Source organism: Poecilia reticulata, chromosome 6 (genome assembly GCF_904066995.2).
Source record: "Poecilia reticulata chromosome 6, P_reticulata-male-v2, whole genome shotgun sequence".
Lineage (NCBI taxonomy): Eukaryota > Metazoa > Chordata > Actinopteri > Cyprinodontiformes > Poeciliidae > Poecilia > Poecilia reticulata.
In genome coordinates, this window is record NC_088835.1 from 2,854,458 (window position 1) to 2,870,853 (window position 16,396).

At 38.7% G+C, this 16,396-nt stretch overlaps 1 protein-coding gene across 3 annotated transcripts in view; it reads left to right on the top strand.

Moving 5' to 3' along the window:
- bcar1 (BCAR1 scaffold protein, Cas family member) overlaps nucleotides 1-16,396 on the top strand; it is a 98,126-nt gene that overhangs the window by 35,988 nt on the left and 45,742 nt on the right. Inside the window, exon 1 of one of the 3 annotated variants that reach the window (XM_008410911.2) lies at nucleotides 4,382-4,716. The exons of the other annotated variants lie outside the window; for them this stretch is intronic. Within the exon in view, the coding sequence (XP_008409133.1) occupies nucleotides 4,705-4,716 (12 nt within the window). The 5' untranslated portion in view covers nucleotides 4,382-4,704. Of the gene's footprint in view, nucleotides 1-4,381; nucleotides 4,717-16,396 lie in introns of those variants that run through there. 3 annotated transcript variants of the gene reach the window in all.

Here is a 16,396-nt window from a genome sequence, read left to right on the forward strand (position 1 = left end):
ATATGAACAAGAAGAAATACAAAGAATATTTGAGCAATACTAAACAAATTTATATGCACAACCGCCTTCGGCAGGGGAAGAGGAGATAAAAAACGTTTTGGATAAATTGAACTTACCAGCAGTAGGCACAAAACAAAATGCAACACTGACTTCTCAAATTACATTGGTAGAGATAACAAAGGCACTTGGCAGGACTAAAACAGGAAAATCACCAGGGTCAGAGGGACTATGAGCTTCTTTTTATAAAACCTTTAAAGAAGAATTAACACCCCTATTACATGACTCATTTAACTATAGTCTCAGGACTGGCAAGATACCTCCTTCTTGGAAGGAAGCTATTATTTCCGTAATTCCAAAGGAAGGCAAAGACCAAGTGTAGAAGACTGTTCGTCTAACTTGCGCTAATTTCAGAATTCTCATCAATTGAATCTTCCTCAGTCAGAAGGAATAGGCCAACTCCACCGGTGCAGCCTAGAAGGTTTATTGATGGAATAATAGCAGGTACATGGGATGGTACAGATGAGGTGGCGATAGGAACGATGTGGTTATATTTGGTTTTGTATATGTAGGTGTGTATGTGCATGTGTGTGTATGTGTGTGGTTATCTGAAACAGAAGAAACAATAAAGGTGCATATTAATAGCCATGTGGGCAAAGCGGCTACACATACATGCAGGATGAAAATGGCCTGAAGTGACACAGAAATCCAATAGAGGGCACAATTACACCACACATGGATTATCGGTAAAATGCAATAAACATACAAATGACAAAAACCGTCAGAAAATATGAATTAAAGGCAAATTTCCTCATATGCTTCTACAATGGTAATATATCTGGCAAAAGGATAGCATAGAACTTGAGTTATTACAAGTAACAGCTTGCATTATCGGTAGCCAGAGAAACACGAGGCCAATTTCACCTCGTGAGCTAATAACTGACATTAAACCAAATATCGGTCAGAAAAATGTCTACTTGCATAATAAAAAACGCACACAGGTCTCTTACACACGGGATTAAAGAAGGATTAATGGTGGATGCTATCCGTGGATGGATTTTTTTATGCCACCGAGCTGGTCAGAAGCACAGAAATAACTTGCTCATCTTCGTGACATTCGAACTACAAAAAACGAACAGATGCACCATGTTTAGCACTACATTAGCCAATGTAGTGCTAAACGAACAGACGGACTTTTAACACCAAGAATACTGCCACAACTATCGACCAATATCGGTCTTAAATGTAGACTATAAACTTTTTTCCTCCATCATAGCTAAAAGAATGGAAAATTTAATGTGGGATTTAATTGATGAGGATCAGACTGGTTTTATTAAAGAAAGAAACACAAGACAACATAACAAGAACTCTTCATATTATGGATCATCTGCAAAGTAGAGGGCATGGTGCAGTCCTGATAAGTATAGATGCGGAAAAAGCCTTTGACAGTGTCAATTGGAACTTTTTGTATAAGGTTTTAGAAAGATTTGGATTTATTGAGACATTTAAAAATTGTATTAAATCAATTTATCGGGAGTCAACTGCAAGGATTAAAATAAATGGCAATCTGTCAGGAAGATTTACTTTGGAAAGAGGAACGAGGCAGGGATGCTGCCTCTCACCGAGTCTCTTTGCATTGTTTATAGAGCCACTAGCTCAGATGATTAGACAGGAAGTGTCATAATTTGGTGTTGTGGTTGTTGGTGAGAGAGATGGTTGTTGGTCCAGCGGGTCAACAACCATCCCTCCACTTAAGTTTGAGGGATATCTACAAACTTAAGTGGAATGAAAAACATAATATATTTGGTGGTAAACATCCATCCATTTTCTTGACACCCTTGTCCCTTGGTGGGTATAGGAGGGTTGCTGGTGCCTATCTCCAGCTAACGTTCCAGGCAAGAGGCAGGGTACACCCTGGACAGGTCGCCAGTCAACACAGAGACACACAGGACAAACAACCATGCACACACTCACACCTAGGGACAATTTAGACAGCCCAATTAACCTGACAGTCATGGACATGTGGACTGTGGGAGGAAACTGGAGTACCCGGAGAAAACCCACACATGCACAGGGAGAACATGCAAACTCCACGCAGAAAGACCGAGGCCGGGAATCGAACCTAGAACCTTCTTGCTGCAAGGCAACAGCTCTACCAACTGCGCCACTGTGCAGCCCATATTTGGGGGTAAACATAACTAAAACAATTGACAAACTCTATAATGCAAATTATTTAAAAAATAAGCCACAATATTAAGAAGGACTTGGGGCGATGGATGGACATTTGTCATTTGTCTCAGTTCTAGAGTGGAGATATTCTACCACGACTGCTATACCTGTTTCAGTCCCTGCCACTGATTATCCCGCAAAAGCAATTTGTAGAATGGGACAGATGGATATCAAGGTTTATATGGAATGGGAAGAAACCTAGGGTCAGATATAAACACTTCAGCTCCCAAAAGGCAGAGGAGGTCTGGGTTTACCAGCACTAAAAGAATATTTCTGGGCTGCACAAATTAGGCCTTTAATAGGTTGGTGCAATGATGAGTATGTTTCAAAATGGAAGAATCTGGAAATAGGTAGGAAAGACACAGAAGCTAGAAATTTAATAACACACTAAATAATTTTAGGTAAACTAAGAAATAAGCTAGATTCAATAACTAAGACTACATAAAATATGGAACACAGTAATTGATAATTATAAATTGGAGAAGGAAACAAGGAGTTTGAGCTGGTTTGCTTGGGACTCAAGGTTCAAACCAGGAATTTATGATAAAAGTTTCAAACAGTGGGCAGATAAAGGTATTACAGCAATGTGTAAATTGGTTGAAAAGGGCAGACTGCTGAGTTTTAATAATTTAAAGATAAGATTTGGACTGGAGGACGAAGACCAGTATAGATATTTGCAGATAAAAGATTACTATGAGAAAGAGATAAAAACCAACATAAGTAAAGTAATTGAGATGTTTCACAAGACCTATGAGGGAAATAACGTTTTGAGTTATTTCAGCACTGTACCAGGGACTGATGGCAGACAGGAAGACATCTACTATATATATTAAAGAAAAATGGGAAGAGGAACTGAAGGAACATATAAGCGAGGAAGAATGGTTTAAAATCTGTAAAACGCAGTGCACAGCCACATGCTCCTGTGTGTTGAGGGAATTTAATTGGAAAAATATGGTTAGATTTTTCATAACCCCAAAGATCAGGACCAGTCATGCTGGAGACTGTGGCCAGACTGATGCAGGTCACACACACATATTCTGGTCCTGTCAAAAGTTAACCACATACTGGCATAATGTATGTCTTAACTTAAAAAACATATTAGAATATGGAATACCCAGATCATGTAAAACACTCTACCTGGGCTGTCTCACACACAACGTAATTGAAAAGGATGATGAATATCTGTTAAAAATATTGCTCTCAGCAACAAAAAAACCCATCACAAAACTATGGTACAAACAGGAAAAACTGACGGTGGAGCGGTGGCTGGGCATTGTGGAAAAGATCTTTGTGATGGAGAAGATCAAACATAGACTAAGATTGCAGGAGGATCAGTTTATTGTTAAAAGAGCGACTACAGATGTAAGGATGATGCCACTTTTGTAACCAGTTAAATATGGACATTGATGACGAACATTTGTATATGAATGTAAATGCTTTGATACCTCTCCTCTGTATCTCTTCGAAGAAATGTTCAATAAAAAATAAGTTAAAAAAAAAAAAAACAAGACAGCCATGTTTTCAGAGGCTCAAGACTTTAGAGTGCTATAAACTAGCTACCTATTTATTTTGTTGAATTACTTTTTTTTTATAGGTTTACACCTCGACCTGAAATTTTTTGTTAGGCATTGTGATCTATTCTGTGTTTCTCTTGTTTTTAAAGATTGTCAGTTTGAGTTAGAATAAGTTTCTAACATAACAAAATGCAAAGAAAGTCAAGCATTGTGATTTTTTCACGAGGCACTTTATGCAAATCAATAAAATATGTAGAGAAATATATTGTGTTTTTTTTATATAACAGGTCAGGAGCTCAGACCAGTTCTGCTTTTCACCTCTGAGATCTCCAGGAATATGGGAAATGCTGGTTTCTCTAAGTTTTCTGCAGCAGATTTCCGTTTGTTGTGCTTTTACATCCAGTTGATTTTTATCAGGCCTCAGGCTGATAAAATGATGTGATGTGTTTGCTGTGTTTGCTGTGCAGTACGTCTACAGTGCACTGACAGCCTTTCACAGCCAGGGGGAGAAAGAGAAGGAGCAGTGGGGACATTGGGAGGGCAAAGCCATTTGCATGATAAGAGCTCAAATGACCAGGGTAGACCGCGGATACCAGGATCTGAGAGGAAGTGACGTGTCGGGTTCCTCTCTCCTCCCTTTTTTTCTCCCGCAGAGGTACAAGTGATCAGGGGAAGGAAGGGGCAGCAGGGGGCTGGTAGATGGGCCACGCAGCACTCTCATTCTTGTTGTGTGAGATCAGGAAGTAGCAGGATGCATCGGGATCTGCTTGAGTACTGAAAAGAAGACAGAACCAAACTGAAGGAGCTTCGGAGAGGAAAAAGGAGGAAGGAGGGAGGAAGGGTAAAGCTGAAGGGGTTTTCGGGGGGAACTTGAGGATCTTCCTTCAGGATCTAAGTGTCTCCCAGGGACTGAGAAAGTCCTGTCCTGGAATTACACCATTTAGGTCACTGCTCCAGGGATAAAATGAACTATTTGGTGAGTGTGTGTATGTGTGTGGAAAATCACTACTTCCTAAGGGTTATTTTTCTTTCCTTGATGTTTGCTTGTTATTGGTTTAGCATTTGAGGATTTGAGCAGGACCTGTTATACCTCAGCTCTGTCTGGATGGAGGCGGGGGTGGAGGGAGCTGAGGGGGAAAAAAGACTGGGAGGAGGGAGAGAAATTGGAGTGAACTTTTTTTCTCTGGATTCCTGCCTTTTGTTGGCTCTCAGCAGGGTGTGTGTGTGTGTACTTTGACTGTGCTGTAGTGGAATGTGAAGGAACATAAAGTTAAAAACTTCTCCCATTCTTACTAAAGGTTAAGTTACAGAGAGCAGATCGACAGCCGAGCTAACGGTGATGTTAAATGGAGGTAAAATGGAAAATATGGAAAGGAGAGACCAGACCATCCAAAGGAGGAGGTCAGAGATGGAACTTGATGGGTTTATTACTCTGGGAAAGTGAGAAACTAAAGATGGAATGGGACAGATGGGAGTGGAGGGCATTGACTGTGTGTGTTTGTGCGTACGCGTGTGTGCGTGTGTGTGTGTTTCTGCTGACTCAGTAACATGGTAGAGAGAAATACAAATTTAATGGCCAAAGGGCAGGAGAGGCGAACTCCAGTCTAAGAGAAAAGCTTCGGCTAGCTGGGAGTAGCTAACAGCCCCTGACATTCCCTGCTATTGTTTGTGAGACTTCAGTTGTGTGGTTCACATCCTGCCTCCATGTTTGTGTGTTTAGGGTAACTACACAGTCAGGAATGTAACAGACAGAGAAACACTGTATTGCTACGAGTGGAACAAGTAATTACACGTCAGTAATTAGTGTGTAATTAATATGGGATAGCATTCCAGTGAGTTGGCACACAGCTGCTGCTCTGTCAGAGCTTCACTACTGGCTGTGAACGGCAACCATGCTGTTCCTCATCCTTCAGGATCACTCTTAGAGACAGAATGGAGACAAGCAGGTCCGTATAGTCAGATCTTTATTTGTTTCATGTTGATGATCCCAGCATCATTTTTTTTGACTGACCTGTGATTAAATGGTGGCTTCATTTCAGAAAAAGGTCCCTTAACAAGCGCAAAAACAGAGACCTTAAAGAGACCAAGAGGTTTCCCTCCAGACCACAGAAAATCTGTTTCTCTCTCATATCTCTGAACAGGAACACGAGGCATATACTGATGCTTATTTACTCATTTCACTGTTTTAGTTTGAATTATTTAGGGAAATAATCCAAACATTTAGAGAAGTATTTATTCCCTTTACAATTTTCAAACTTTTGTCACACTCAGTGACGTGCGGTCAGGGGACGCAGGTGAGGCAGAGCCTCACCTGTCATCATGGGAAAATAATATATAATAATAAAATCATTTATAAAGATATTTTTACCATGTGGTTTGTACTATAAAGTACCTATTTTTCATTTAATTTAACCAAATCTGATGTTATTTTTCTTTAAAATCACTGAATTTTTGCATTTTCCCATTCAAATGGTTAGAAGGGAAGCCGGTGAGGCAGCAGTGAACTGAGCCTCACCTGGGATTGCGCAACCTCTCACTAACTGCACTGGCTGCCATTCTATGAGAGCATGCTCCTCCTGTCTGTACGTCGCCAATAAAATGGTTAAAAACATTTAATGTACGAACAGATTTCCATAATTTAGCTTATGTATTTAATGTACTGTGTTTTTATTGTCACCAACTGTGTATGTAACGTGTTTCGTGTGCTAAGGAGCGATCAGAAACGGCAGAGAACAGATTCGAGGTGAGGCAGGCCGTTCTCGTGCCTCATCGCTGGGGGCGCTCATGATCCCAGACATTGTGACTCCACAACTGCAGAGTAAGAGACTGTAACAGCGATCTAGCCATACAGAAGCTGTGCTGATACAGAGAGCGAGAAAGACGTGGTTTTGAGTTGTACTTTAACGGTTTCTCCCTTTGCTGTTAAGAGCACAAAATTAATAATATCTACATTAAGTTTGATTGAGATAATGGAATTATTCTGCGACGGCTAAGCATCACATGTTAAAGAATAGTCTTTTTGCCCTCCAGCATTGTACGCATGCGCAGAATTTCCTTATGTAAACAATAACATGCAGGGGGCCTAGATTTGCAAATCTGATTATAATTAAGTCGGTGCCTCGCCAGCTATGAACCTCACCGCACGTCACTGGTCACACTATAACTACAAACTTTGAAATATTCTGCTAGGATTCAAATAATAGATCAACTGAATGAATGAACCAACATCATTAAGAGCAAGGAAAACACCAGAGAGAGCAAATTGGTGCTGGGGAGAAGCTTAAGTAAGGCTGGGTTCTAAAACTGTATCCTAAGGTTGTTGTAAACCATTATTTTAGTACGTTAGTAGTCTGTCAGTTATTCTCACAAATAATAGAGTAATCAAATAAAAAATTGTCCCGCTCTGTAGTAGCAACTTAGGGTATCAAAATAAATATATGTAGGAGTAATTAATGCTAGTAAAAACAATTCAATTTCTTTTCTTTTATGTAAGGCAATTTTATTTATATAGCACATTTTCAGCAACAAGGCAGTTCAATGTGCTTTTATTAAGAAAACACAGTATTGCTTAAAATGAAATGAAATTCAAACTTCACTTTTAGTCTCAAGTTTGATGTACGAAAAATTACATTCTAGGAAAAGATACTAATCTTTACATTATAACTCTTCTTGATCAGCAAGTAGATGCAACCCAGGAGAATGTATAGAGACTGTCATGTTTTTGGACTTTGGGAGGAAGTTGGAGTATCAACAGAACCCACCGAGAGAACATGCAAACTTCATGCAGTTTAAGGGACAGCTTACACAGACCTAACATTGGTCTGTAACTTACATTTTGCAATATACATTTTTTATTTTTTCATCATCTGAAAATCAGCTTCACAACTAGCACTTAGGATGAAATATCATTTCTTACTGTGGCGATGTCTAATCCAGCAATATCAGTAAACTATCAGTGCTGCTGTCTGTGCAGGAAGGCTGTGGTCATAAAGCTAAGATGACATCCTGTCCAACATCACACTGGTGAAAAATATCCCACTCAGGGTGGGAAAAATGTTCAAATCAAAGTGATCTATGTCTGACTGACTTGCTGCTTCTTTATCAGATTGAGATATTTTGAGATTCTGGTTTCAGTCTAAACTTCTGGAAGTCACTCAGATATATCTGTTCAGAATTAACGCAGGTCCTCAGATAAGTTCAGTCTGTCATTTTACACTTATATTTAAATATAAACTGAAAGGAAGGGATAATTTTAAGGAATTGACTCTGTGAGGACTTAAATCTTGTTCTTGTTTCTGATTTACTGGCTGAGTCATGGAGACCTGGAATTCCCTTCTGCCCCCAACATGACAGAAAAGCACACACTCTACACCAGTGGTCCCCAACCCTGGTCCGCAGGGACCGCTCTCCTGCATGTTTTTGATGAGTCCGGACTCCAGTACAGCTGATTCACATGACTGCATTACCTCTTTTGCAGTCCTGCAATTGCTGCAGAAGCTGCTTAATCACCGGTTCTTTTAACCCAGGTGTGCAGGAGCAGGGAAACACCTAAAATATGCAGGGCTGTAGGCCCTGAGTACCAGGGTTGGGGACCACTGCTCTACACCAACCGCTCCACTGCCTGCAGTCTGATGTACTCTTACTGCTCTAATGTCCCACCTGGAGCTGTGAGTTATCTGACCGGTTATCCAGAACAGTTCCTGGTAGGAAAGGTTCAGACTATTTTTCTGCCGACCCTGACTTACTTCACCTAACAGGTCATCCAGAGGCATCATGTGTGACTGATGCCAGTGAAAGAGAACAAGGCAGGTGCTGTTCTCTTTCACTCAGAAACATCCATCCATCCATCCATCCATCCATCCATCCATCCATCCATCCATCCATCCATCCATCCATCCATCCATCCATCCATCCATCCATCCATCCATCCATCCATCCATCCATCCATCCATCCATCCATCCATCCATCCATCCATTTTCTTTACACCCTTGTCCCTTAGTGGGGTCGGGAGGGGTGCTGGTGCCCATCTCCAGCTAACGTTCCGGGCGAGAGGCAGGGTCACCCTGTACAGGTCGCCAGTCTGTCACAGGGCAACACAGAGACACACAACCATGCACACACACACATTCACACCTAGGGACAATTTGGAGAGGCCAATTAACCTGACAGTCATGTTTTTGGACTGTGGGAGGAAACCAGAGTACCCAGAGAAAACCCACGCACGCACAGGGAGAACATGCAAACTCCATGCAGAAAGACCGGGGCCGGGAACCGAACCCAGAACCTTCTTGCTGCAAGGCAACAGCTCTAACTGCGCCACTGTGCAGCCACTCAGAAACATTATGAAACATAAAACATATGACTTCATTTATTTCATTGCGATCAGAAGCAATATATTTATTTTCGAAAACCTCAAAATATTGTTTATTTAAATTATTTTTTCAGTTTGGACAGAAAACATGAATAGAGGACACGGATGAAAACCAGGCTGGCATTTACACCTGCTGTTTGTTTAGTCACATTAAATCTAGTCCAACATGTTCAACATTTTGGTCTGACATTAGTACCTGCTGCTGGCTAAATGATTCTCTTCTGGCCCTGACTGAATTGTCTGCTGGTCTCCGGCTGATGTTTTGCAGGGAGGGATTTCTTTGTTAAACAATAGAGGTCATCCTCTTCACAGCACCATTGTTTCAGCTCCGCTCTCTTGGGAATCTATTCTTGTCTTACTGATTTTTGCCCAAACTGAAAGCGTATCACTTCAAATGATTTGTACTTTTCATTGGCTAAGTCAGTGGTTCCCAAACTGTGGGGTGCGCCCCCCAGGGGGCCACCATGCCATTGCAGTTCTGTCTGGATGAAAAAAAAACAAAAAAACATGAACGCTGTATGCATTCGGTTTTTACCTTAGAATGGCCAACTTTCTGTTATTCCTATGTCAATTTGATACAGTAGGGGCTTCTACACTTCCCATATCTATGTCCTCTGTCACTTGCTGTGCATAGCTACGCAGGTGTATTAGAATCATGGCAGAAAACCAGCAAAACACAAAGAACTTTTCACAGTTTTTCCCCCAAACTAACAGACTGTTGAGTAAAGCTGTTGGAGGCAGGTAAAGTTAGCTAAAAGATGACTAGCTAATATCAATACATCACCTAAAGCTTAACAACTAGCCTGTAGGCTACCGATGTTGTTGTCTATGTCCAGCTAGTACATTCATTTTGCCCCCCAAAAAAGTCAGATTCAACTTGATTGGAATGAAATTATAATCTGGTTGGTTTATGCTGATTACTTATCCTGATTGTGACAAACTGATCTGACAGAAAGAGCCTCATTATGACGCCAAGCCCTGCTTCTCAACAACTCAATTAGATCTCTAATCCTTTACAATGAAGTTTCAATGAACTTTGTAATGAGATTTTACTGCTACCTTCATGTAGGACTGTGTGATGCAGTTCCTCATGTCTGTCCTGCTTCAGAATATTGTATCTTAGTTTTGTGCAGCGGACCTGGTGTGGCTCTGCTCCAAACCAGTTTTCTCTTTAGTGCAGAGGTTTCTGGTTCTGGCTCAGCCGTCTTAGAGACTCTTGTGTGTTTACTGTAAATGGACCTTGTGCTGTTCTTACATAATTCAGAGCTCAACCTTCTGGATTTGTTGAAATTAGTTTAAACATAATCATGTTTTAATATTTGTAAATCAATTCAGAATCATTCATATCTGCACCACAGGAATTCAGTCACATACTATGTACATGTTTCAAAAAGCTTTTAAAAGACTGTAAATGAAATATCAAACTGTAAACTGAATTAAGTCTATTTTGTGCAGATGCTCCTTTCAGGTATTATCTGAAATTATTTAACTGATTTGGGTTTTAAAAAAACAACTTTCAAAAATAAGCTAAAATCCACCATTTTCTACATGTTTACAGAACAAGGCTAACTTTGCACATGTGATGTAAAGACCTGGAGGTGATGGGACACCAGATGAATAAAGTAGAAGTAGAACTACAACAGTCAGTCAGTGAGGCAGTGAGTTAATGGAATCTGCCCTCACTGTCATCACCGGACTGGACCAAATTAACTTCTGATAAATGTTAGAGTTTTTGTTTTAGATGTGGAATGAATGAAATAATTTAATAATTACAGATTGAACTTGCTGCTGATTAGAAATAGGAGTTTATTCTGAATTACTGTCATTTTATTTTATCAAACCAAACCACAATTAGTCTGTGATAATTCTGAGGAGTCACCTTGTTAGTGCACAGCTCAGTTATTTAATGAAACTACAGTAGCATGTTGTTTCCATCTGAAATTACAGTACAAATATGAAAATATGTTGTCATATTTACCATTATTCTCTCAATTATTCAATTTTGAGCTCTTAAAAAAATCCACATGTTGACATAAAAGTCATAAAAGAAAATGGATGAAAAGACCTCTTTGATACTGAATCAACGGAAGCTGTCTTTGATTTGGTGGTGCTATAGACCAGACTCCATGTAGATAACACTGACATTAAATGAGTCTCAAAATTGGCATTAGGTCAAAAAAATGTGTTATCCACAACTAACAACACAGTATGAGTGTGCTGTAGGAGTGTACAGTGCAGCAGCGGCGTTGTTCTTGAAGTGCCTCTCAAGGGAGGGTTGTATTTGGTTTTGATTGTGTTCAGCGTGTTTTTTTTCTGAGCTGAGTTTCTCAACCCTTTTTCCTTCCTGGCCGTCTCAGAGCAGGAGCATGTGCACCGTCCATATGAACAATCTCTGCCTGTGTATGGTTGTGTCTAAATTGGCACTTCAGTTAGCTGACAAACAACATGCTATGAATCACGGCGTGTTTGTCCTGCTGCTCAGTGCTGACTCATTGTCCACGGTGACATCTCAGCTGCAGCTTTCTCAGAGGACTTATGAGCAAATCTCTGCTTCTTAAAACCAACGTCAGCCAGATTCCTTCAGTTTGTATTCAGTCTTCAATGTTCATACATTAGGGCTCTTCTTGCTGATCCAGAGCTGTTTTGAGCTTCTGTGGTTTTAAATGTTGTATCTCAATGTAAAGATGAGGGCTTGTGTCTGCATCACAAAAATGTTTTTAGCACAGAGGTAAAGCTACACTGTAAAAAAACCGGCCTCAATTTACAGTAAAAAAAATGGCAGCTGTGGTTGCCAGAATTTTACCGTCTTTATACAGTAAAATTCTGGAAACCAAAACTGCCAGTTTTTTTACCGTATTTTAAAAATACGGTAAAATACTGCATTTCCAAAATACGGTAAAATACTGGCAGTTTTGGTTGCCAGAATTTTACCGTATTTCCCAAATACGGTAAAATACCGTATTTCCTAAAATATGTTAAATAAAAAATTTAAATGTGGTTTTGCTGTAGTAAATACGGTCATACTGAGGCATAATATCTACATAAGTGAAAAACACGGCCAGACTGTATGGATATATTGACATTTTATTGTAAAAAAAAAAAACCCTCCAAAAACATTATGGTAAATTACTGATCACTGTTCTTACCAGAATTTTACCATAAAAATTATGGTACAACACACAAGGAAGTGTAACTTCTCAGCATTTCTATACAGAAAGTTATAAAGAAAATCAATTCAAATTTAACAAAAATACAGATTATGAGTAATCCACTTAAAGAAACAATTTTTATTTAAAAACTATGTTTTAAAAAAAACAATTCTATTTTCTGTCCAGTTTCCTCACAATAGTCTATATAGATAGATCTGGAAACTGAGATCTGGAAAACAAAACAAACAAACAAAAAAAACAGCATGTGTCCACAGAAGAGATAACTTATTGTAGAAGAAAAACCAGTGATAAAAGGATTCTTGTTCTGGGTTGAGAGTAACAAGACACCGAGTTCAGATTTTGCTCAGGATGGTTGTAGTCTTCCCAGTCACAGGTTGAGATTGAGACTCACATGTTGTCAATCGGGTGTTTCCTCTCTGCTGGAAAACAAACAAAGCAAAAGTTGGAAAGATGCACTACATGAACATCATATAAATGCACCATTCGCTTAAATGTTTTTTTCACCTTTGTTGACTTGCATATGGAGACTGGTACTTCAACCAGGCGGTGTGATCATTTTTGACTGAAAATTCAGTAGTTCCTTGGTTTGTTTGTTTGTTGACGACAGGTGTGATCCTCTCTGCAACCTGACAAAATACACAAACAAAACATATAAATAAAAACAAATATAACTGTTTTAGGCAATTTATGAAATAGATACTCACCATTTATCCGAGTCTCATGAAGGCCAATAAGTTGTCTTCAACCATTTATGTAAGTTACAATTCCTGCAAGCTAGCAGAAACAAAGCTGTAAATGTGTACACTTTTCATACAGGCAAACAAATAGATACACCTGAGACCATTTATGCTATGTTCGTTTTTCTCAGTCACTTTTGGTGCATTTCTCAAGTCATTGTTGGCATTTACAAAACAGTAAGCGCATTTCTCAAAACAATTTGTAGAAACAGCAAAAATACCATTTGTTTGCTTGAAAAATCCTTAGTTCAGCTCTCAAAATTCTGTCAGTTAACATATCAGTGACTCAAAATAATAAGTTATAGTTTCTCTATGTACAGATAAGACTTACGATAAGAATTGATTAGTCATGGGAAGAGACTACAAAATTCACATTTATGCTTTTGCTGTAATTCATTGATGGACCATGCCATAGTGATTCAGAAAGAAAAAGACAGAAATGCAGAGAACAAAAAAAAGTAGAAAAGGAACCATATGACATTCTCCTCGTGGAAAACTGTACAGTGCTGTAGAAATTACATTACATTTTAATTTCCATCGTCATGTGGACAAAGGTTCCTCAGTGGGGTTAAGGAATGAACAGTAGGGTGGGAGAACCTCCATCAGCGTCATGTTGTGGGTTGCAGTCATATCCTGATGTTGGACTGATGGAAACTGGCAGATGTCCTCGGCCTCTTCTGACTCTTCTTCTGCTTCCCTCCCAACTGTTTCCTCCTCAGCCTCACTCCTCTTCTTCTCTCTGGCTGTTCACTCTGTCCAGATACTTGTTCATCAGTTCTCAGAAATATAACATTGTGTTGTGTTCTGGCCATATAGACCATATTGTTGCCAACTGATGGTTCACAGATGCACCTTCAATCTGTTTCAGAAAACTGGTTGATCGTTGGATGAGCTAATGGTTCATACATTGACCTGTTAGAGAAACTCAGGACTCCCTTCGGAGCAATTTACCAATTCAGGACAGATTTAGAAAAGAACCAATTATAAATTAATTAAAATATGATTGACATTATGACAACTTTAAGACTTTCGCATGTTAAGACTTACACAATGAACTTATGCTATTTTGGAAGTTGAGAATTCAACACAGACATGTGTAACATATTTTGATCAACACGATAAAAGCAAATTACAATGGGGGAAAAGCAGAGAAGTGTATATAATCAGCTACGTGATGTACAAAAGCAAAACTTGCAAAAGGAATGAGAAACTCATTTTTTGATGTGCAGAAGTGACAGTAATTTGAAGATTGAACAGGTAGTTTTAAGAATTTCAATACTGTTTTGAGAAATGCACCCAAACTGAGAAAAACTGTAAAATATTAATATTTAAATTCTCTAATCTTAAAATCCTTCAACTGTCATGGACCCAGTGACTTTAGTGCAAGTATTTTGGGGGTGAGAGTCAAGAGGTCAAAGGAAAATATTAAATATTAGCTCTGATGCCAAGCTTTATACTTCCAAGTATTACCAAAGTATTGAAACTAAAGCTAACGTTCTTCACAGATTTAACTTGCATGCATGAACATTTCACACTCAAAGTAATTCAAATTAATTACTGAACCAAACTTGGAAAAAGTTGCTTCTGCCATTAACAATAACTTTAAGCACATGCAGTCTAAAGTAGATCAGAAATATGATCTATGCAGTCGTTCCTACAGAAACATTAATGGAAGTGTTGCATTTGGGAAAATTAAATGTTCCATATAGTAAAAATATCTAGCTGCAGTGCATGTTCATAAACAGCATGGCTCAGAAATTACACATTTCTTTATTAACTGATAAAGAAATGTGTTAAAGTTAGCTAACTTCAGTTAAAACCATGAAAGGAGCTCACATGTGATGCAGAAATGTGTTTCCTTCTCCTCCTGAACGCGCAAAAATAGCAGAAGCTTGATTTCAAAGACAGTAGCTGCATCCTGACAAGATCAGGCCTACTGGCCCCTCAGCACCCCGAGCTGATAGTTAGCAGCCTTAGCTGACTTTACTGTGTTGAGTTCAGGACACCACAGTATCCTGAGCCACGCTCAACTACAGGAACAGAGTTAAAAGAAACTTGTTGCTGATGCTGAAGGATCAAGCAGCAATACAAACTAGATAATTATTTGTTTACATGACAAATAACAGTCTCCATTCATTATAAACCCTGCTATTTATCACACTAACAAAATGAAAAATTCTGTAGAGTATTCTCTACTAATAGCACAATATTTAAAACCAAGTGTGGGATTTGTGAAACTTCAATGAAGGGCGACTTCACAACTTGTATGATTTTGGACAACACTAGAATTGTTCTTTATTGAAGTTTCACAAATCAGATAAAGGTTTCACAAATCCCACACTTGGTTTTAAATATTCTGATATGAGTTGAGAATAATCTAGTCCAGATTTGAAGAGTCTAGGTGTTGTAGTTTTTTAGCTAGAGTAAATTAAAGACGCTGATGGTAGGGTAAAATTAGGTGCAATTGCCCTTTAGCCATTTCCCAAATTGGAAGCAACAATTGGAAACCAACTTCAGTTTCATCCAAGCATGAGGGGCTAACATACAGTTCTCTCTTAATGTATAAGAAATCTATGGTCGGCATAAAATGAATCTCAAATGCATCATTTAATCAAATATTTTCATAAATGATGGTGGCATTGGCTGTAGGAGTTTTCTTTGCAATCGGTGGGTTGCCAGATCGATGCCTGGTCTACTGCTGAGATTTCAGTTTGGTGTATTAAAGGCATTATTAAAATAGAAACCAAAATATCACACCAGCAATCTGTTCTTTGTAAAAATTACTTTTGCAGTCTTGTTTACGGTTTTACATTGTAGATATAAATAGCAGCAAAATTTGTAATTTTGGCTGATTAGTACTGTTAAGTTTAGGGTAATTAACTGCTGGCAATATTACAATATTTTTTTATGAACTTCACAATTACTTATATTTTTACAATATATTTCTGTATTTTCTACATTCATGTCTGTCAAAATTACTTAGGATAAATGTTTATTGAGTTATGATAATTCCACGTATTTTCTATGGTAGTATAATGCTTTGAATATTACGGTCAGTAACTGTTGGTATTTTACCATTTTTTACCATAGATTTACGGATTTTTTTTGCAGTGTCGACTTAGTGTAACTCCATGTATTTTCTACGGTAACAAAATGTTTTGGATATTACGGTCAGTAGCTGTTGGTATTTCACAATTTTCTACCGTAAATTTACTGACATTTTTTGCAGTTTCGACTGCAAAAAACGAAACATGTAATTTCTACGGCAATGAAATGTTTTTGGATGTGACGTCAAAAACTGTTGGCCTTTTACCGTTTGTTACCGTAAATTTACTGACTTTTTTTACAGTGTAGTTTGTCATCATAGAGCATGTGTG